This window comes from Eupeodes corollae, chromosome 1 (genome assembly GCF_945859685.1).
Source record: "Eupeodes corollae chromosome 1, idEupCoro1.1, whole genome shotgun sequence".
Lineage (NCBI taxonomy): Eukaryota > Metazoa > Arthropoda > Insecta > Diptera > Syrphidae > Eupeodes > Eupeodes corollae.
Window position 1 is genome coordinate 41,688,901 of NC_079147.1, and position 24,425 is coordinate 41,713,325.

At 34.1% G+C, this 24,425-nt stretch overlaps 1 protein-coding gene across 1 annotated transcript in view; it reads right to left on the reverse strand.

Moving 5' to 3' along the window:
• Positions 1–389: 389 nt before the first annotated feature.
• Positions 390–24,425, reverse strand: part of LOC129940919 (uncharacterized) — a 480,879-nt gene continuing 456,843 nt past the window's right edge. Inside the window, exons 9-12 of the mRNA XM_056049447.1 lie at positions 22,741–22,869; positions 7,353–8,071; positions 7,111–7,276; positions 390–2,612 (exon numbers count right to left, since the gene is read on the reverse strand). Of these exons, the coding sequence (XP_055905422.1) occupies positions 627–2,612; positions 7,111–7,276; positions 7,353–8,071; positions 22,741–22,869 (3,000 nt within the window). The 3' untranslated portion in view covers positions 390–626. The remainder of the gene's footprint in view (positions 2,613–7,110; positions 7,277–7,352; positions 8,072–22,740; positions 22,870–24,425) is intronic.

Below are 24,425 nucleotides of genomic sequence, written 5' to 3' on the forward strand. Positions count from 1 at the left end.
TTTTTTTAATACTAAGTTTTTGGAACTTCTTTATGTGAATGATGATTTTAAAAAAAAATCTAAATCTTATATCCCAAACCTTAGTTTTAAAAATGTTTTAATGCAAAGAAGTCCTGGGAGCCAGGATTTCAGAGCTTGCGATAGTTGAAGCAGTTTGTTCTTGTTTTTGAGTATTTTATTATATATTTTTAATTAAAGTCGTTGCCAACTTAAAGGAGTATAAAAAGGACTCTCCTATCTACCCTCAAATCTATTACAAAACTATATACTCACTTACAATTGCCGTTTACTTATGCATATAATGTACAGCACATTTTTGTATACCTACATACATAAATATATATATAGAAAAGCCCATTCACCCGCCTATTTATTTATATAAACATCGATCAGTTTGCAAAGCATTTACTCGTAGTCGTACATAATGTATAATATAATTAATTATTTATCATTTATTTAATCTTCCTAAAAATTGCTTTATCAGTGCCTACAAAGATTGTTAATAGAAACAAAAGTTCAACTCAATAAAATTCCCCCCAAAGAAAAACTTAACTTACGTAGTTACAGTTACATATTATAATATTCGTAAAAATAATAAATTCTTACATAAAGATTTTAAATAATTCCTAACTAACCAAATTTTCTACATCTGAGACCATTACCTCGAGGTCAGAGGGCAGTTGTTGCTGTTGTTGGTGAAGCTGATGGTTTTGAAGTTGGTGGTGCATCAGCCCGGGCGATGCACTACTATTACGGCTGCCTCTTTTGATTTTGTCCTGATTGCTGCTGCTACTGTTGCTGTTATGACTATTAGAACCGCTAGAAGATTGCGTCCAGTCGAAGGGACGAATCTTGTTGCTGGTTTCATCACAGGTGGCAGTGTGGGGGCTATTGTTACTTATGCTATGATGATGATTGCTAAAACTACTACTAGTATTGTTGCTACAACTAGGTTGAGATGATTGACGCTGGAAATTAAGACTGGCTCGGGGTATGTTGCTAAAGCTCCCTCGGGCTATTGAGCCTCGTTGTGGGGGTAGAAGGAGGGGCGGGGGAAGGCCTGCTGGCTGAGTGTTGTTGCTGGAGCTGCGCTTCAAGGGCGGTGGTTGTTGCGGTGACGGTGTTTCGGTGTCCTTGGTTGCGGAGTTTTCACGGCGCAGGTTCAGATTGGAAGTGCTGCGCTTTGTTGGAGGCTGAAAGTGTCCCGCAGCGGCGGCAGTTGACGCAGAAGTCTTGAGATTGAGGCTGCTGCGTTTCTTCGACTTGGAGAGGTTAGTCTGACTGCTGCTTGGGTGGATGAGATTCTGGGTGCTGCCGAAGTTGCGATTCAGATGCACGGAGTTGTCGCTGTACTTGCGACTCGCTGGGTGCTTTGCTGCAGCATTGGACTGGTTTGATATGGAATTGCTGCGGCTGTAGCTGTGTGGCTGGGGCTGGACAGCGTTCAACGTTGTGTTGCTCGAACTGCGACTCATGTGTCCCGAGCTCATTCGTCCCGAGGTTTTTGATGTTCCGGGTTTGGAATCTTTGACTTCACCCATCCCTGGCAGCATGTTCTCATACAGCGGGGAACAGTCCGCTGGAATCATTGGAGGGTTCTTGGGATTCAAAGTCTCATAGTTGGGTTCACTGTTGGTCAGGACTTGATTCTCCTCCTCTATATTCTGTCGCAGAAGGAAAGCGGTTCTCTTGCCACGTTCACTTCCCAGACGGTCTGGAGCTATTGCAGTGGCATTGACTCGCTTTTTATCACTAGAGCGAGTCTTTCGGTTTATTTTCTTCAAGCCGCTTCCTATCACATGCGTTTTCACAGCTGAGTTCTTCGAGAGCCTCAGAGAGAATTTAAACGGAGGCTTATAGACAACTTGAAGCTTAACCTTTTCGTTGCTCAGATTGCCCACCGACTTAGTCTTCTGAGGTGACTTCTGGACAAGTCGTTCGGGCGTTGATTGTGACTTTGACATGACTTTTCGGACTTTTGATGAATGCTCAATGTGCGATAGAGGCTGCGACACGATCGGTGATTCCAGCAGCCACTTGTGCACCTTTCCAAAGGTGTTCGTATGTCCACTAGATGGCAGTCGGCTGCCATTCGAATAATCAATGATTTCCTTGTGTTTCTTGCTGAATTTAGATTTAGATTTTGATTTTGTCTCAATTATCGGCTTCGATAAAGGCGGGATATTCTCTTCAGTACCGGTGATGGTGGTATTGTTGGGGGCGGTGGCAGTTGGAGGTGCTGGTGCAGTCTTGGTTGGTAAGGGTGCGGCAACACGATTCTTTTTCCTTGTTGGCTTCTTGAGAATGGCATCGCGTTGTTGTTTTCCGCTGAAGAGATTATGTTGTTTTGAATTGCTGCTTGTTGCGGTAGTTGCTGCTGCTGCTACTGCTGCTATACCATTAGCAGTTTTGTTGCTGATTAGTTTTGTCTTGACGGCTCGTTCGCCGCGAACCTTTTTCTTGAAGGGCACTTTTGTACGGACGGCCGTGTGCACGATCACGCCGTTGTTGTCTTCGGGCAAGCGTACCGTTTCTGTGGTTGCACTGTGAATTATTGTGACCGATTTTAGTTTTAAGTTGGATCGCTTGGCTAGCAATTTCGTGCTGAGGATCTGTTAAATAAAAAAAAAAACATTTTTATAAAGATTTAGTCAGTTATGAGTTTAAATTTGATGAAGACACAAAGTAGCAGCTACATAAATAAAATACACAAATTAAAATGAAGAAAAATCAAAAACGGTTCAAATTTCTTTTTGAAAGACAAGTTACCAAAATGATAATGAGGGTTCGAAATTTAATCTTGGATTTTAATTTAAAGCACATTTATTAATGAATTACGAATTTCAACTGGCGTAAACAGTAGACTTTGTTCTGCGATTTCCTGTTTTTGATGATTCGATTGCTAACAAATTCTGCTGATGGACCTATCTGAATTTCGACAGAAGAATTGTCAAAATCAATTCAATTCTTATGAAACAGAATTGGCATCTGTCACCGTTTGCAAAAGTGATGATATTATTAAGATTTTTCCTCCAAATTGTTTACAAAAATCAAAGGGTCATTCATTTTAAATTTACATATAACAATACTTTTTTGATGACCATTTCATTTAGCGAATACGTTTACACCTTCACATAAAGTGTGACAAACAATATCATTCGTCGGAAAGACTCGCAGCATGTGATTCTAGTTTTTTTTAACAAGTTTTAATATTTTGAATGACTTGTAAGATGCTTAATGGATTGAGTAATATTGTTGATGATACAAATTTAACTAATATTTTGACATTTCAAAATACAATTCGACAGATGCCAACAAGCGCTAGAAATTTGAAACTACGGAATAAATGACCATTTACAACCTACCTAGAAAAATGCTTAGAAAACGTTTCATGAATATGAATTATGAAGTAAAACATTAGTTTCAAAAAAGAAAACTAAGATTTGTCGCGAATTTGTTAATTTTCCTCAGTTTCAATTTTCTATGTTTTGTTTTACTGTATAACTTACTACTTCTCAAAAAATAAGGAGATGTCTGCACATTTTTTGCTGTTTCGCTCATTAAAAGGGTTAAATTAATTCGGACCCAGTTATTCGTCATTTATTTATCAATAATTTTTACGTTGTGCGATGTTTTCTACGTTTTTATGTAACTGATATTACGACTTTCTTATCTTTTAACAGCTGTTCATTTTTTTGTCAAAAATTGTGTTTTCTTTTGCTTTTAAATTAATTTAAAATTAGAAACTGTGGTTTTGACAAAGAATCAATAAGAATTTACAAGAAGGCATAAAGGATATCGAAGCGATCTTTCTGCCGATCCTTTTGTGGCACGATAAATTAAACTTCTAAGGCTTCCAGGTTACGGAAAATTCTTTCAATGAATAAAGCGAAACTAATTTATTAAACAAGCTGCCTGAAGAATGCCGACGCCTTCTGGACAAATTCCAGTAATGAATTAATTACTGGATACTCACTTTCCTGGTAGTTCTCTTACCGAAACGTTTCAATATAACATATCCATAAGGTCTGATCACAATGGACAAGCTACAATGGGCTCTCAAAAGCTTCGGTGGAAACAGCGTTACACCGCACCGTCGAATATTCCCTCCATCATAAAGATTTCACTATGATTGCTTTCCTTGACATCGAAGGTGCCTTTAACAACGTGAACACATCTGCAATCACATCTGCACTAACCTCTCTAAACGTAAAGAGTTCGCTTGGGGAGTTAATTCATTTATTGCTGACTAGTTGAATAATTAACTCAAAACTGGGAAACTCTTCTGGCAGACGATTCAATAGTAGAGGGACACCGCAATGTGGTGTTCTATCCCCTCTCCTTTGGAACCTAGTGCTGAATGAAATCCTAACTAGTCTGGATGCGGAGGGTTTCAGGGTGAGCAGTTTCAGGAAATCATCTTAACACTTTAAAAGAACTCTTACAAAATGCCTTAGAAAGAGTCAAAAAGCTACTCTAGCTCTTGCTACTGTAGAACCGTGGCAAATTAAATAAAGTCCAACGTTCAGCTTGCCTATGTTTAAGCGGATCGCTTCGCATGACCCCATCTGCGGCACTGGACACCTTACTCTACGTAACACATCTTGATATATTAAGCAAACAAATAGCTGCAAGCTCTGCTATTTGTCTCAAAGTTTCTTCGTAGTGGACTTATAACAACGTTGGCCACTCCGTAATTCATAGGTATTTAGAATCAATTCCAAAGTACACAGACTACACCATCCCCCAACTGCAATTCCACAGAAATTTCGAGATTTCTATACCTTCCAGATCTTTCTGGGAGCATAAGGCAATTCTGAAGACGAGTCAATCCATTTTTATACAGATGGTTCAAAAACAAAAGAAGGGGTTGGTTGAGGTGTGTAATCTGAACGACTGAAATTAAGTCTCTCATTCCGCCTTACCAAGCATCGTAGCGTGTTCTAGGCAGAACTATTGGCGATTAAAGAAGTCCTGTCCTCGTTAAAAGAAAACGTTATATCAACATCTGATATCCGTTTTTCTCAGATAGTCAAACCGCTATAAAATCTCCGGACTCGGTCTCTATAAACTCTATAACAGTTCATAACTGTCGATCATCTCTAATGGAGATGGCACAACAGTTTAATATTCACCTTTGCTGGGTGCCGGGCCATAGAGATATTCCAGGTCACTGTAAGGCAGATGAACGGAACATTACAACTCATTTTACCACGTTTGGCAAATGCTGGCATACTTGTAAACTATTGCTAATGCAAGTCGCTATGAAGAAGGCAAACACCAGGTGGAACAGCATCACCACGTGTCAGGTCACAAAAAACATCTGGCTAACATTAGATTCAAAGTGATCAAGGTGCTTGCTATTCCTAAGCAGATTGCATATAATTCGATAGAAGGTGCCTCAACCGGGCACTGGCTAATAGGAAAGCACGCCACGTGTACGTATTTTCAAATGACTTGTGTGGAAGCTGTAGGGACGAGAAAGAGGGCTTAAAAACGCAAGAATCACCTAGGAGAATTCTTCTATAATGATCTAAGCGATCTTAATCATATTAGCATAACCAGCTTCTCATTTGTTTTTTCATTGAGCTTAAAAGGAAGCCTCAAGATCCATGTGGTATCACAATGATCCATTAAACCCATTCCATCACGGACAGTCACTTTAACCTCACCTAACATACTGCTTACTGGATATTTTTAAAAACTTAGAATGACATCTACACGAACATGAATATAACGGGTTATGCATTTTGCGGTTTCAAAAGTATAGGGATGGAATTCGACTTCTGTCCAACTAAGTTTTAAGACCAATTTTTTTCAGCTAAAAGTCTGAAAACGCCGGCTTTAAGAGGAGATTATAGTTTACATAATCGTTTATGTAATTTTTCGTCGTGGCCATATCAACTGGACACTAAAATCATGCGATTTGACACCGCTTTGTGGGGCTACGTGAAAGACCGTGCTTATGCAGATAAACCTTTAGCTCTTAAGCACTTAAAAACTAACATTTGTCAAGTTATGCCCCCCAATTTGTGTCCATAAGTGGTCGAAAATCACCTTAAAAGAATCGATGCTTGCAACAATTCGCGTGGTGGTCATTCAAATGATGTAGTGTTTCATAACTTTTGAAACCGCAAAGTGGATAACCCTGTATTTGGATATAAAGTGGACCAGTAAGCTCAATTTTCACGTCGGAAACGTCCTCAAAATTGAACTAAATTTCAAATCACATAACCCTCTGCATTGACAACATCATCTTCATCAGTCCCTACCAATGGCCCAATTAGTTGTCATTGAACTTAATAAAAACACGAACAAGAACACCACTTGACCATCCGAAAATCGAATGCAACATTATTAACGCCAATGCGCCATCTACTCGTATATATAAACAACACATAACTCCTGCATTCTGCGAGTAAATGTGAACACTTTCGAAAACACCATGATCCAGATTGATCCCCTTTCCTGTAGTTCCCATCAAGTATCATCATATCCATGAATCATGCCATAAGCTCAAGCTCTTCTAATGCAGCACATTTTATAAACGAACTGAGTAAACATATGTAAAGATACAAGTATCTTATCTATTTTGTAGCTACAAACAATCTGATACTAGCGATACACATCATGATGGACAGGACAGGTCCAAAGCTAGTCCCAGAGATGTTCTATACTGATGGAAGGATATAATATTAACACAAAACTTACTTCTCCTTTGCTCTCTGATGGAAATCTCTCCGTTTACATTACCAGCGTCACGATAGTCTTTCGCTATTTGCTGAGTAACTCTTGCAAACTGAGAGAGAACGACCATAACACATCATCAACGGTAAGAAACAACAAAAACAAGGACGACAAGGATAAGAAAATTCAATCGGAAACAAAATAAATTTAAAGAAACAAAAAAGTACAAATAAATGAGATAACCGGATAACCATGTAAGGGAAACGGAAATCCGACAACAAAATCCTATAAAAGGTTATTTCCGTCGCTGTGTTGTTCGTTTGCGTCGTCGTTCGCTGTTGCTGCGAACGATGCTAACGGATGACGGACGACGGACGATGGATTATGGAAGACGGACGAATGGAATGCAACTTCATTACTTACCAGCAGGAGGAAAACTCCGACAATGGCCAAGGCCACTGTGTACCAATTTGTTTGTATCCACTTCTTGAAGGATGCTATGCTTTCTTCAGACAAGAGCAGCTTGCGGAGTGTGGCCAATGGACCGGAAGGATCAACTTCACGACATTTCTGGAAGACGTCACAGTATCTGGCGGAACAAGATTTATTAATCGAGAACAAAATGTATACTCGAGAGATTCGAGATCGAGACAGAAAGTACTTACCCATTGTAATCGTTACATGGTGTTCCGGGCTTAGCGAACATATCTGGCACGTCAAACGGTGGTTCGTTCCATTCGAAGGAGCTGCGACACGCCTGGCCCTCGCCCGGCTGCTTGCAGCACAGCTCACAAGACTTTGTCTTGGGGTCGTTTGGCCCAGGTATACACTGACAGGACTCTAATCCGTACGCCAGGCATATGCTGCCCGTGCATTCGCCCATGTAGCAGACGAACTCCTTGTTGCAGATGGTCTTGTTAGGTTTGTTCACCGATGCCGGGCATTGCGGCATGCGTCCGTCACAGAAACTTGGATCACGGCAGCCATTGTCATCGCGACACTTGTCACCGAACTTCAATTTGCAATCGGTGGTGCAGCAAGGGCCCTGTGATGGACTACACATGGCGCGGGGTGTTAACGTGCAGGGCCTTTCGTCGAGTCTGGCGTGCCGAGACATTGGGAAGCAGCAGCTGTCCTTGCAGTCCTCCTCCCATCCACAGTCACATTGTTCGCCCGGTTCGACGACACCGTTGCCACAAATGGACGTCTGCGGTTCGGTAAAGCAGCCTTTGACGCTGCGCGCCTTTGCATTAAGGACGGGTTCGATGGATTTCAGTGAACACGGAGAGAATTTGTTGTTATTACGCTTGTCACCCGAGGTGGCGCGGGCAAACATAATGTAGTTCCCATCCTCACCACCAGGCGTGCATTGCTCCGGGTCGTGCTGTTAGAAACAAATAAACACAAAACGAAAATTAATGTCACTACTCTTCTATGTTTATCGTAAAAGCTATATACAGTGATGGCGTTTAATGTTGGGTCTTGTGCTGTTTCAAACCCTTTTGTTTTTGTTGGCGATGGCGTGAAGCGGAGCGTATGATGCATTCAAAAAGGTGTGGCAGTGGCACTGTGGCACATTGTATGCCCGCAAGTGCTTTGAAATGCAAAAACACTCGCATCGCACATGAACATTTATTCATTCGGATAGCGAATTGAATTTGTCACTTTCGTATCGTGTCAGTTTAAGTTAACGCCGAACGCGGCGAAAGTGAGGAATTGGGTTATCTCAGAAAAATAGACACACAAAAATATAAAAAGCCTTTGTGTGACACACGTCACATTTGTTTTGCTTTGTTGTGTTGTGTTATTTCATCGCACCTGCATCAGCAAACTTTATAGGATCGATTTATAATTGCAATTATTGTTGAGTATAAAATGGCTATGATTGTTGGGAATGGGAATAATTGATTAAGTATCTATTTGTGTTTAGTTTTATTCTTTTACATCACAGGTGTTAACATACACAAATAAAGTGACACAATATTTTGATTAAAATTCAAAGGAATTTTGTTCCCAAACTGCTGGCAGCGAGAAGTAAGTAAACATTGAAAAATTGTTTCATTTTATGATTTGAAAACGTAAATTGAGACAGAAATAAAGAGCAAACTTATAAGAAGTTCGAACTGGTCTATAAGAAGTTCCAAATGAAACGGTCCCTGAAACATGCCACACTTGAAGTTTAAGAGTTCTGATTTATTAAATACCTCTTTTTTAAAGAAAAGCATTAAGCATAAAGGCATAGCATTCTAGATGACCTATAAGCTCTTCTATAAATTTTTCATAGGTATGACATAGGGGGTTATCAACAGCAACAAATTTGGCATTAATACGTATGGTGAATCGACTTCAAACAGATAGTATTTTACTAGATTTTTTAAAGGCATTTGATAGAGTCAACCACCAAAATCTAGTAACTATACTTACTTCTCTAAGCGTACACTCTTCTTTATTAAAATGGCTTGAATCCTATTTTAACTAGTATAGTTCAAATAGTTAAAGTTAATAGTTTGCTTTCAAAATTTGTTTCGGTCTCATCTGGTGTTCCGCAAGGAAGCCATTTGGGGCCATTACTGTTTTTGTTATCTGTAAACGATATACAGGATAATTGTCAAAATTCAAATTGCCTTCTTTTCGTTGATTATCTTAAACTATACCGTAAGATCTCTTGTCAAACTGACTGTTTTCTTTTTTTTTCAAGATCTATCGAGGCTTGATAATTGGTGCAAGCAAAATCACCTTCTATTTAATGTTTAGAAGTGTCATTTTTTTTAGTGTTTCCGGAGTTCTGATCAAATGGTGTTTGATTAGAACATCAAATCCACAAATTAGGAACGTGTTACTAGGATAAAAGATTTTGGAGTAATTTTAAACAAAAAATAAATGTTTGGTTTTCTAAAAAGAAACACAAAAGAATTTTCAGATTCCTATACTTTCATATCATATCATCGTTGGGCTTATTTTTAACTGCCCATAGTAAGTCACTATAATCGGTCCGATTTCACGAATTTAAAATGTTGAAATTTCTTGACGTTTCAAGGTCTCTAGAGTCTAAATAAAAGGTTTTTACGTAGATGCCTGTACGTGCGAGTGTACGTACGTTCGTAGGTGTTCAGTATGTATTTAAAAAATCCAAGTACCGTTTTTTTATAAATCAAAAAAACCTGAACAAAAATTTCATCTCGAATATATTACGAACATGATTTTATCTCCAACAATGCAAAGAAGAATAACGTTTTGAGAAAACTCTAACTGACGGTTTTTTTTACAAAAATTAAAACCTAATAAAACATTACTTGAAGTTGGTCAAAATATTGATTTTCGACTAAAATATCATTTCCAAACTTTGAGACATTGGCTTTAAACTAATTTTTTCTTTTAAAAAATATTGTTTTCAACATTTAGTAATATTTTGAAAAAAAAAATCGAATGGATAGTTTTTTTTACAAAAATTTGGGATGCAAATATCTTTTCAAAAATTCTAAAATATTGGCTTCAAATTTATTTTATCTCACAGAAAAAATTGTTTTCGACAATCAGTAAATTTTTTATACAAATCCAACAGCCAGCTTAAAAAAAATTAAAATCTGTAACAATAGTACGCAAATGCTACTTTAATTGGTAAAAATCGTTTTCGACTTAAAATCCCGTTAGCAAAAATAGGAGTTTGAAATAAAACTGTTTCATCATATGCAAAATATTGTGGGAAATTTAATTTTTTTTTTTAGAATAATAAAACTGACAATTTTTTTAACAGAACACAAAAACCTAGAACCTTTTAAGAAAGACAAATCGACAGATGAAATGGGAAGTTATCAGTGTGGGTCGCATACCAGCCTGCTTTTTACATTGAATTTATATGCTTTTAAAAAGTTTGGAGTTTTGAAAACCAATTAATTAATGCCTAGGTTTTTTTTAATTAAAAAAAAGTATACGCTGGAGAATTCTTTAATTTATTACCGTTTTGTATGTTAAGAGGGTATTCTGGTCTAGAAATAAAAAAAAAATCCTTTGTTTTCATATTTTCATAGTTTAACTATTTAAGAATATGTCTACTAGAGGATTTTCCCAGATTCAACTTATTTTCCGAGAAAAAAGTATTTTGCTGAGCAGCCATCCAAATCGGTTGGACTGCAACTAATGGAACAAAAGACATAATGGCGTACTTTAAACGCGTTTTTCTCAGAACTGTCTTTTTGAATCTGATATCCACGATTTCTCAGGTTCTGCGGAACCGATTTACTTGAAATTTTAAGAGAGTCTTCTTTAGAGATTTGTCTTCGTCCGGAACTACGGCCATCCCCAAATTTTCATTTTTACTATTTTTAAAAAATCGAAGAATGTTCAAAAAAGTGGTACAATTTTTTTTTCTTTAGACAGTCGCCATTTTGTAAAAAAAAATTTTTGTAACTTTTCCGTAGTTCCAGACATTGCGACATTATTGTAGATTAATTTTTTTTTAGTTTTTGATTTCAGATTTCTAGGAGAGTTAAAATCGTGCTTATGGTCACGCCCCAAATTTTTGAGACGCACCACTCCATCAGCTGATAACTAACGGAATTTTGATTTTTTTCACTTTTTTATTTTTTTTTTGTATGCTTCTAATGTGAATAAACAATGTGTGGTAAAATTACCTAAAATTCATGTCTCTGGACCAGAATACTCCCTTAAACGTGTATACTAAAATTATTTCAGGTTAAAATACCGCTTGTTTGTAGAGACATAAGCCATGTCTTCGAAGGATTTCGAGCCAAATTCAAAAATTGCATGTCGTACGCTAAAAAAACTAAGATGAACCTAAAGATGATTTTCAGAAGAATTAATAAAAAATTCAAATTCAAGGTTTTACCCGGATCTTTTCTGTGCAAAAGAAATTTAATTTGGTGAGGAGATTTTAGGTATTCCGAGTCTTTTTGGAGTTTTGTTTCATGTTCTCGAGCCAACAATGCTTTAAATGATATAACATCATAAACGATCCAATCATATCTTAATATTTTCTCTTTATTTCAAAAAGGATTTCGTTAAACAACTTGATATTAATTTTTGTTCTTATAAGATTTGAGTTTGAATATTTACCATTTTTTTTTCAAGGTTCATGACTACTGACATATTACGTTCTAATTTCAATTACGAATAGCATGAAAATGGTTGGAACTAACGGAAATAATATTTTTTTTGTTGTGAACCAAAAAAAAAGTGTTAATTATCAAATCACATTCACGGGTATCGTTCAGTAATTTTAAAATGGAGGACAACGACATGTTAGTAACTGATAAACAAAAAAAGAGGCTGGGATGCGACCCACACTGATAACTTCCCATCCCGTCTGTCGATTTGTCTTGCTTAAAAGTTTGTCTTTATGTATTCGTATCAATTTTTACCAAATTTGCGTACTATTTTTATAGATTTAATTTTTTATAAAAAAACGGATTATTGGATTTTTGTATAAAAATTACTAAATATCGAAACAATATTTTCTGTGAAATAAAATAAATTTGAAACCAATATTTCAAATTTTTGAAAAGATATTTGGGTCTAAAATCAATTTTTTCCAACTTTTGTTAAATTTTGTTTAGGTTTTTAATTTTTTTTACAAAAACTGTCAATTCGATTTTTCAAAATTTAACTTAATGTTAACAACAATATTTTTCGAAAAATGAAAGTAGTTTGAAGCCAATATCTACATTTTTTGAAAAGATATTTGAGTCGAAAATCATTTTTTAACAAACTTTTATTAATTTTTTTCGGTTTTTAATTTTTTGTAAAAAAAATTGTCAATTCGATTTTTTTCAAAATTTTACTGAATGTTGACAACAATATTTTTTGAAAGATAAAAGTAAATTAAAGCCATTATCTCAAAGTTTTGAAAAGATATTTGAGTCGAAAATCAATTTTTACCAACTTTTATTAATTTTATTTTTAGAGTTTTATTTTTTGTAAAAAAAACTGTCAATTCGATTTTTCTCAACATTTTTCAGATGTCAAAAACATTATTCTTTGTTGCACAAAATTGTTTTGGAGATAAAATCATATTTAAGTCGTAAAATTTTGAAGGTGACAACATTTTTTTTCAGTTTTTTTGATTTATAAAAAAAAACGGTTAAATGGATGTTTTTCAAAAAAAAATATATTTCTTTGATATCACGTTTTAATATTCTATATAAAATTAAATTCAAGTCTCTAGCGTTTTGGTTCGTAAGATATTTAGGGTTAACCAAGATGTTCACGTACGAACGTACGTACACACGCACGCACAGACATCTTTCTAAAAATCTTTTATTTCGACCTTGAAACGTCGAGAAATGTCAAAATTTTTAATGGGCGAAATAAAAGTATTTGAAATTGAAGATTCATAGTTCTGGCAAGGACCTTAAATGAACGTGCGGCTAGCTACGGGTACAGGTATGGTGGAAAACACACGAAGAGCAACAGAAATATTGGGGAAAATCGTCTCCAAGTTTTGGGAATATAAAATCGGCTTCATAAAATTGTTTCAAATGAATTATTACTTATTTCAACTCTTGAGACACATGCGAGATATACTCTTGGATGTGCCTTTTAGCGGAGTTTTTAAATCTCAATTTCGTGCATTGTTGAAAACTACCATAAAAGTGAAAATGTAGCATTCAAATTTTTCATCGTATCGAACCAACGGATTTTCAGATATAATTGAATCAAATATGACGTAAAAGGTGTTGCTCTTGTTTCATTTTGCTCTCCGGCTTCTAGATTTTGTCTTTAATGTCTCTTTAATTGTAATGTGATTTGATATCTTCAAATCTTTAGGAAATAACTTATTCAAAATATTAATTAATTAATGTTACGAAAACCACAATTGAAAATCGTTTGCGTGGGATTTTCTGGTCCCCTGAAATCGAATCAAAATTTCTTTCGCAGCAGAAAAAAAATTAGAAGAAAAAAAAGTTGCCGGTCCCTTATTTTGACTTTAAAAATAAAATGAATTCGAAATTTACGTTAACTTAAATGAGAAAAGCGAAACAATTTATTATAACTTTCTTTCAATAGTTCAGAGTTGTCCAATTTTTCATTAAATATTAACAAAAATGTATGCCAATAACAATCAGGGGCTTGTGCTTGTGCTTGAGCTTGTGACTGAGAGATTGGTAGATAAAATGCAAACAGGGGCCCGATTTCGAAAGCATTAATGATTTTAAATTTTCGGGCCCCTAAAAATAAGTGGAAATAAGTATGTTGATAATGAATGTGGAGTATATTGAAAAAAAAAACCCACTCCTTATTGCTTTAAATTAAACGGGCCCCTAGAAAAGCCCGTGCGCGGGGGTTCTCCCACTGTTGTTATCCGCCAATACTATTTTATGCTTTCAAATCAAATTGAGAACAATTTTGGTTGTGGAAACTTGTGTAACTTTGCAGTTCTAGCATTTTAAAAATTCAATACAAAAATTATAGACCAGAAATTTTAACTTTAAAATTGCTTTGGATTTAAAATTGCTTTTGGATTTATATCATTGACATAATTTTTGACAAAAAAAATAGTCAACGTGCTAAGAAATCCTATCAAAATACATCACATAATCCTTAGCAACGAGAGATGTCTCGGTTTCGTCTCGTAGAATTAAAATTAAACGATAAACGATACGAGACCGTAAATTTGGACAAAATTTTAAAAGCCTTGTCTAGTTTTAGAGCCTTAGCACCCAAAAGACATTTAATTTTGAATTTTTATGAGGTACTATCGTAATGTCTGTGATGGAATAATTTAAAAAACTTTCAAAATTGTAAAATATTATCATTGAATTTAAGTTAAAATAAACCGCAATTAACACAAATTTGACAAACCTGGAGTTGAGAAGAGGGAGACTATATAAATTAATCTTTTGTGAAGAAAAATAAAGAGACTAAATTAGTGCATTCTAGTTGAAACGTTGGAAACTTTTAAAATTTGTTATTTGACAAATCGGACCTATAACAATCACTTTCAATGGGATTTTTAAAATATCGTTTTAAAGTTAAAGATGTGAAAATTACATTAAGTAAGAATGAACACTGGGCGTCGCAGATAACAGTAGGAGTGCAAAATAATACGAGGCTATACTAAAAACGGACAAAAAAGGAGTATCAACTATTGTGCTAGTGTCTTAAACAGTTTGAACTTAAATTTAGATTGCAGTTTTAATAATTTAAGGAACAGTCTTTCAAATCAGTTCTCCATTAACACAAGGCCCATTAATAATTATCTGTATTTTAAAGTACAAACAAAAGTATTTAAATTAGTTGATGTTTTTAAAAATTTGAACTAGTCATGATACTGACCCATATTTTTCATCTCCTCAACATCACCATATTTATTGATCATTTGATTAAAATTGTGAGTTCCTAACATACAAACAGTTAAAGAAGAAAAACATATGACTAAAGCTACTACCTATCATAACATGCTAAGTCCCTTAGCTAAACTTTCTTTGACAAACTCAATTTTTATACATATTATATCCTCCATGAAAAAGACTCGTGAGCCGCATTGACAACATACAAAAGACCAAAAAGAAAAAAGTTGACAAAAACCTTTTCCAACTTCATAAAAATACACAACCAAAAGAACTGAAAAAAAAAACAGAAATAAAGAAAAACCATAGCTTCTATTACAAAAGTGAAAAGAATACTAATTTAATTTCGCCTACACATAAAGTTTCTTTCAAAAACAAAAATCTAGGCTTCTCTTTTATAAGTATCTTATATAAAGAGAAGTCTGACAAATCAAATATTAAAATGCGAGGCTCATGTTTGTCTTTACATTTTACTCGACGACGTTAGCCGTCGTTTGTCGTAAAATTCATATCCTACGAACATATGAGTGTTGGGATAGGTTTTGGAGAAGGGCACTCGGTGGTGGAAAAGTCTCGAAAAAGAATAAAATTCCCGAGACAATATTAATTAAGAGTGTTTTTTTTCTCTTGTTTATTCTCTGTGTTCTATATGCACAGTTGTGGTCATATAATTAAGTCACTTCAATTTGAGTTTTCTTTACCTTTATTGTTCAAAAAACTAGTTGTAACGCCGACAGTTTAGATGGTTGTTATTTCAATAATACAAAAAGGCGATTCTGTACAAAAATTCATATAAATAACAATTTGAACTAATAAATATAATTAATTAAAACATATTAAAACATGACGACATGGGAAATAAAAAAAATTGTTGTTATCATACACTGATTAAATTACTTTAAAATATGTCTTCCAGCTGGATAACGAATCGAAACATTTAAGTAACTTGATAAAAGAGTAGTTTTAGGCCAAAGTGGGTTATATTGTTTTTTTAGGAGACAAACATCCTGCTTTAACCAATATAAACTGATCAGCCCTATAATCAGTAAGCGGCAGTTAAATATTTCTAAGTGTACAAAGCCTAACTTACATTGTTGAAGATGGACCTTTTTTAACTTCCCATAGGAAGTTATTGCAATCGGTCCGATTTGTCGAATCGAAAATTTTGACATTTCTAGACGTTTCAAGGTCCTTATAGTCGAAAAAAAAAGATTTTTAAAGAGATGTCTGTCCCTGCGTGTATACGTACTTTCATATGTTCGCGAAGTTTTTGTCGTCGTCCATAGCTCAAGAACCAGTACAGATATCGACTTCAAATAATTTTTTTATACAGATAACAGTGCAGAAATATGCAGAAGGAACTCTCAAAAACATGGAGGGGGTGGTTTTTTTTACCATAGCAATTTAAAAAAAAGGTGAACATTTTGGTTAACTCAAAATATCTCGCGAACCAATAATTTTAGCAATTGGAATTACATTTTTTATTGTATATTCTAACGTGTTACCGAAAAAGTATAATTTTGAAAAAACTCCAACTAACTGTTTTTTTTATAAATCAAAAACACTAAAAAAATGTTTGCCACGTCGAATATTTTACAAACAAAAAATGATCTTATCTCCAAAATGACAGAATAAAGTTTTTGACATCTGGCAAAATTTCGATAAAAATCAAATTGACAGTTTCTTGCAAAAAAAAAACATTTCTGAAAATTGGTAAAAAATGATTTTTGACTTTGATATATTTTTAAAAATTTGAAAAATTGTCTTCAAATTAAAAAAAAAATATTGATGTCAACATTCTATACAATTTAAAAAAAAAATCGAATTGACAATTTATTTTTACAAAAAACTAAAAACCAAACGAAACATTATTAAAAGTTGGACAAAATTTACTTTCGATTCAAATATCTTTTCAAAAATTAAAACTATTGGCTTCGAACTAGATTTATCTCACAGAAAATATTGCTTTCAATACTCCGTACTTTGAAAAAAAAAGCCAACAGTCAATAAAACAAAAAATGGTACGCAAAGTTGGTAAATATTGATGTTCGGTTCATTTCATCTATCCATTTGTATTTGATTTTATAAGAATTAAGAACGTTTAGAAATGCTACTAAAACTGGTAGAAATTGGTTTTTGACTAAAAAGCTCGTTCACAAATTCGAAATCAAACAATTTCATCAATTGCAAAATATTGTTGGTAGTTTTTAATTTCTTTAGAATAATTCAACTGACAACTTTTAAAACAACACAACTCGATAACCTGCTATCTTTTTCAACAAGACAAATCGTCATACGGGATAGGAAGTTATCAGTGTGGGTCGCATCCCAGCTTCTTTTTACTTGGCTTTATTACACAGTCGGTGCCATGAAATGACGCTGAATTCAGCCTTGCGTCTGAACTAAATTTGTTTGTTAAGAGAACAGTTGATCTTTCAACAAATGGAAGGATTTTTGTCCTTAATTCTCTTTGAGGAGTAAAATGTGGCCGAATTGGTTCTTTCTTTCATTTTGCTTTATTTCTTAATTAGAATTTTGCTTAAGCTTTGTCAACATTCCTCCACTTCTGGAAATAGGCGTTATTTCAAATGATTAGAACGCAATAACATCATAATCAGGAAATTGTAACAAATACCGAAAACTTTAATGAACGTGATAAAAAACGTGCAAATTCATATTACGATAAAATTCGGTGCAAATTTGTTTGGAGATTCGCAAAATTTTATGGTTCCAGCATTTGAAATCATGTTTGTTTTTAATTTTTAAAATTGTGGCATATTACTGTAAAATTGTTGGATAGTCACTCTCTATTTTATACACCACAGAATATAAGATTATTCAATGAAAAATGAATACTTTAACTACGTTCTTTTAGTAATTTAGTTTCCGGAATTGATGCCTTTGTTATCTTTGCCCTTTTTTATGAAACTCGATATATTTTATATTGGATTTTGGACAGGCTACTCCAGAAATCTAGTAGAATGAGATTAAAAACAGGGTTTGACGATCCGAGACCAATGTTTTCGTTAATTATCTTTTTGAAATTGGCCTGTTTAATGTCATCAGAAATATATATAAAACATATCAAAATCATCTCTTTTGGCTTGGTGACGTGCTTTATAGTCTATTTCGTGTTTTAAAGTACAATTGTTGTAAAAAGATGACTGACGTTTGGTCTTTTATAATCTCCAACAAATTTGATTTTAGATTTGTCACTCGGAACGACGAAAACCGAAAAAAAACACGGTGGTATATGAAGATGTCTTGGAGCTAAACAATTTCTTCGGTCAGAAAAAATAATCGTATGTACAATTTTACGTTCACAATAGGTTTTTGAAAAAAGAGGCTGGGATGCGACCCACACTAATAACTTCCCATCCCGTCTGTCGATTTGTCTTGCTTAAAAGTTTGTCTATATGTACTCGTACCAATTTTACCAAATTTGCGTACTATTTTTTGTAGATTTTATTTTTTATGAAAAAAACAGACTGTTGTATTTTTATATAAAAACTTTTTTGTGAAATCAAATAAGTTTCAAGCCAATATTTCAAATTTTTGAAAAGATATTTGAGTCGAAAATCAATTTTTACCAACTTTTGTTAAATTTAGTTTAAGTTTTTAATTTTTTGTAGAAAAAACTGTCAATTAGATTTTTTCAAAATTTTACTGAATGTTGACAACAATATTTTTTGAAAGATAAAATTATTTTAAAACCAATATCTACAATTTTTGAAAAGATATTTAAGTCGAAAATCAATTTTTACCAACTTTTATACATTTTTTTTTAGGTTTTAATTTTTTGTAAAAAGACTGTCAATTCGATTTTTCTAGAAATTTGTTCTAATGTTGAAAACAATATTTCTTATAAGTAAAAATTAGTAAAAAGCTATTATCTCAAATTTTTGAAAAGATATTTTAGTCGAAAATAATTGTTTACCAACTTTTATTAATTTTTTCCGGTTTTTAATTTTTTGTTAAAAAACCGTCAATTCGATTTTTTTTTAAATTTTACTGAATGTTGACAACAATATTTTTTGAAAGATAAAAGTAAATTAAAGCCAGTGTCTCAAAGTTTGAAAAAGATATTTGAGTCGAAAATCAATTTTTACCAACATTGAGTAATGTTTTTTTTTAGATTTTTTATAAAAAAAAACAGTCAATTCGATTTTTCTCGGAATTTTATCAGATGTCAAAAACATTATTTTTCGTTGAAATTATTATTATAATTATTTTTTTTAGATTTTTATTTTTTGTAAGAAAATTGTCAATTTTATTTTTTTTCAACATTTTACCAGATGTTAAAAACGTTATTCTTTGTTGCGAAAATTTGTTTTGGAGATTAAATCAATTTTCGTTCGTAAAATTTTCGAGGTGACAAATATTTTTTAGATTCTTGATTTAAAGAAAAAACCCTTAATTGGATTTTTTCCAAAAATATACTTGTTTGGTATGACGTTACAATAATTAAATTTAAAATTTACTTCAAGTTTGTAGCGTCATTGGTTCGTAAAATATTTAAGGTTAACCAACATTTTCACATTTTTTTGTAAACTGCTATGGTTAAAAAACCACCCACTCAATTTTCTTAAGAGCCCTTTCTGCATCTTTCTGCACTATAATCAATATCTCTTCTGGTTCTTGAGCTATGGACGACGAAAATAACCCCGCCAACGTACGGACGTACGGACCTACGAACGTACGTACACACGCCACACAGACATCTCTCTAAATATCTTTAATTTCGACTCTAGGGACCTTGAAACGTCGATAAATGTCAAAATTTTCAATCGGACCGATTACAATAACTTTTTATGGGAAGTTTGAAATTACTTTTAAAACGTTTGGTCGCTAAAAACTATTTTTGAATGAATCAGCGTTTCTTTAAGATTTATGTAAGACAAGTGAAGGCTAGCAAGCTATGAATCGTTTTTGAGGACTTTATTCAAGGCTTAACTCAATATTGAAGATAAGGATTATTGATTGATAGAAATTAATGGATTTGAACTACTTCGTGAATTAACATAGCTTAAAAGAGCCTTGTAAATATGGTTTGTCGAATTTTAAAAAGTAATATCTCAAAAACTCTATATGAAAGTTTAATTTTGGATTTTTATTAAATCCATGATAAGTCACTCATAAAGTGTAGTTTGATTGCCAGAAATAAAACCTTGTCGACAAGTGTCTTTGGCTAACACCAAGAATATCTTCTTTTTAGGTTCTTGTTACGATACTTCTTCATGCCTTCCTTGATTCGTGAGCACTAATTTTACCAAAATGTTAACGATAGAACGGAATCGCTCTTTGACATAAGCTAACTTATAGATTTTTCCATCCTCTGTAGAAAGATAAATAGTAGTTTTATGCGTCTTCATTTCTTAAAAATTCGCAAAACGTGTATAACTTGTTAAAAATAAATAACAGTCTTGAGAAAAAATTTGTTCAGAAATGATGAATATTCTTTTTCGAACAGTTGTTAATTTCCGTAAAAAAAATTTAAGTTAGTAAAAACTGCTTCTTGTTCGTTTTGTGCATGAATTATATGACCACAACTGTATGTGCATGTGTTCCTCTTATTTGGTTCAGATTCTTTAACGAAGCTATATAGAAGCTTATTTTTCAACAGCAAAAAAAGTTTTGGTATTTACGTTCTCATTAAGCATATCTAACAAATACTGAAACTGGAACTTCCTGATGCTTGATGATACTTCTCCCCCTCTTAACCCCCCCCCCCCCCTTTCATCTGTCTTTTCCTTGGCATTGTAACAGAAATAAATTAAATAGTTTTGGGGTGGGTGTGCGGTGTTCATCGGAAATGAAAGTTTTCTCATCTTCCTATGTTTTTGATAAACAAAATAAAAGAAACAAATTCACAACCAGATGGCGTTAACGTGTCCCATGAGTTTTCTTTTAGCAATGTGTTCCCACCCAAATCAAGACAAACACACAATCCTGATTTCTCGAAAGCAACAAAAGTGGGTAAGGAATTTCAACATTGTATGCTGATGTTCCTGCTATGACCAACAGGAGAGTCCTTTTTTGCAATGTGTTTCATTTTGCGTTTGTTGGACGTTTTCCAAACGAAGAAGACTACGACTACGACGACGGCAACGGACACGACAAACAACTGACGACAAACCTAAAACTACTTCATAGGAGGGCAGCACCAGAAGTGGCAGTATCAGCGGCTGATACAGTAACCAGGGCGGGAGTTGCTGTGATGCAGAGCTAATACGCTGCTCTACAAACCGAATCTTATTTGTTATGTACTTAAGGACCATAAAAACAAGTCACAAAACTAATTTTCCTTTGGAATGCTCAAATTTGAGGTTACATACTCCTATATGTATGGATTTCTATATGTAAGAGCATAGGAACTACTTTACTATGCCTCTGCTTCAGAATCTTCTATATCCTTCCATTTCCTGAATATGTCCTTGTCCCTGTTTGAATGTCGCTGCAGTAGAAGCAAAGCAGCAGCAGCAGTCGTTCGTCGTGGTGGTTGTGATGTGGGATGTTGTTTTGGGCTTAAGAACGTGCAATTTGAATTTCTCGAAAGTCTTGCGATGAAATACCTACCTCTTCTATAAAGAACGAACGTATAGAATTCTCTTCTCTATGTAACTTTACGTGCACAAAGGGGAACCATGTGTGGTATGGCTGGGGCAGGGGATGGATATGGTATAGAGTATAAGGTTATGGTGCCATTTCTTCCAAAGGAGCTTAAATTTCGGTTTTTTTTTACAAATTTTATTTCATCTTGAATCCTTGAATCTATTTTTAAGTTCAGAATTCATTTGGGACTTAACAGGATCGATTTTCTAATAAATATTTCCATTCATTTGGATGTTTTTTTCTTAGTCAAGAATCGAACGGAATGGAACAACGGAAGAAGAAATCGGGAAGCAACGTAACGTATGCTAGCGCTTCCTGCAATTTCATAATGAGAAATAGGATATTGTTCAGAGACATACGAGTTCGAGTTCGAGTACGAGAACGAAAACGAAAACGATAGGAAAACTCCTTGGGTGTGGGTTTTTTGGGAGTTTTGGGTTTTCTTTGAATGAATAATATTTTAAGGACTATAGCACGGATTTGTATTTTATCATCAGTGAGAAGGGAAGGAAAACGAATTGAAGGGATGAAATGGTTTTGTGGTTTGTTATTAGGCAGATGCGATTATGTAGAGGTATGGGAAACGAGGGTTTGAGGTATTTTTTGCAATTAAAAGTTTTTAAATTCGTTACAAACTTTTCAGAGAAAGGAATTTTTTGTTTGTGAGTCTTGTCTGGTTGTGACATATTATTGTATCTGGGTCTTTATACTTATCGCGTCTGTGCTAAAATATGATCCCTAAAGTTTTTGAACATTACCTTTATGTCATATATATGTAGGTAAGATAAGGAAATGTATGGAAGGGAATTCCTAATTTAAACAATTTGTGTTTTCAATTAAAAAAACATTTTTTGTAAGCTGATTTTTTGTTATGTAAAATGGGATCTGATTGGGATTTGACAGTATTTAAACTTAGCAGTGAACGCATCCTTCAAACAATGACTAAAGTGTCATTGGCAAAAAATTAGGAAGTTCATTCCGGAAGAATGTTTAAAAATAATTAAAATTTGATAACAAGTTTAAAGCTAATTTGCTTTTTTAATACATCCTTTGACGACAAAAACCGTAACATTAGCTCATTAGAGCCCCAAACATCACTCACACGTATAAAAATTATTATTTAACTCAAACTTACCGGCGATCCAAAGTTATGACCGATTTCGTGTGCCAAAGTGACATGTGAAACAGCTGGTGGTACGTGTTTTCCATAGTTTAGCAAAGTCACAATTCCAGTATTAAGTGACTTCAATGAACCTCTATAGTGCTGAAATTAAAAAAAATAACAAAAATTAATATTTAAAATTAACCAACATATGAAACATTTCATCATCAACACAACACATCTCTCAACACACACTCAACCTTATTTAAAGTTTGTTTGTCTATTTATATATAAACTCCAGTAAAAACATGACAAAAATTTTCCCTTGATAGAAAGTAAAACTTTATTTGAGAATGTTCCATCAAAACTAATTCAATTTTCATAAACTTTAAATGTCATGTCTACACAGCATACACTTTATTATAGACGACATGACTGACGGCTACGACGAGAGTACAGAAAACACCTACCTACGAGTATGAGATTGGTTAGCCAAAACTTTGACACATGTTGATCGATTTTTAATTTACATATATGTACAGCACTGTACCCACCTTACAGGAGCAAAACATCGTTGTTCGATAGTCACCGCTGCGCTGACGAATAGATGGATGCAATTTCCTTCCTTTCGTTTTCTATTGAACGAGTTTTAATGGTGGAAAATAAAAAAAGTGTCCTTTTTCTATCCTTTATGGAAATTTTTAACTCTGAACAAAAAAATTTGTAAACTTGTGCATTTTTATGAAATTCTTAATTGATAAGATATATCCTGTCCACGAACAAAGAGCAATCTGGTATGCTTGCAAAATAAAGCTTTTAAGCTAGAAACTAATTAAGACACAATACAATTATAGAAGATACAAAACATTAACTTAATCACCCACAAAAGTACATGTTTTTGAATATCGGATACTTCAAATAAGACTCAAAACTGTTCGATAGTTTGGACACTAAAGAAGTCAGTTTTATAAGTGATTTAAATGGACTAAATGGTTCGGCTAACTTAAACAATATATACCTATAAATAGCTTTAAATATCAACGTCTAAAAATACGGGGGTTTTTTTGCAAGACCCTGTACGTAAACAGCCTCCAGATTGTTGTTCAATTTTTGAAGAAGAACTGAGTTTTTGAAATCACACATCGCTTGCTCCACTTATTTTTAACAGTTTTCCCTAAAAGAACAAAATCAAATGGGGTGGCGCAACAGTCCGTTGTGAACCAGGGCCTAGTGACTTACAACTCTCAACCATTCCTGTGTGCGAGTACTGTTGTCAGGAATGGAAGGGACCTACAATTTAAGGCCGAATCCGAACGGCTAATTTGAGAAAGCACTTTTTCATGACAAGAATTACTCTTGAAGAAATTGTCAATTCCTCGCAAGAGGCAGTTCCCGCGAAAATTAATTTTTTAAATTAAGGTGGCACAGGCAGGGATTGAACCCAAGCCCCTTGCATGACAGTCCATCGCACTAACCATCATGCCACGGGTACTACACCCTAAAAGAGTATACCCGAAAATTAATTAATTAATTAGTAATTAAACTATGTACGAAAACTTTGAGTAACATATCTGAATCCAGATGTGTCCAGATGGATTGCAAGGAACCAAATTTTCAAATTCAATTGACGATGGCGATTCCAGTGACCGAATCACCGAGCACTTCTAAAAAGTCAGTTGATTATGCTTTACTATCAAAAACATACGATAGTTTCAAAG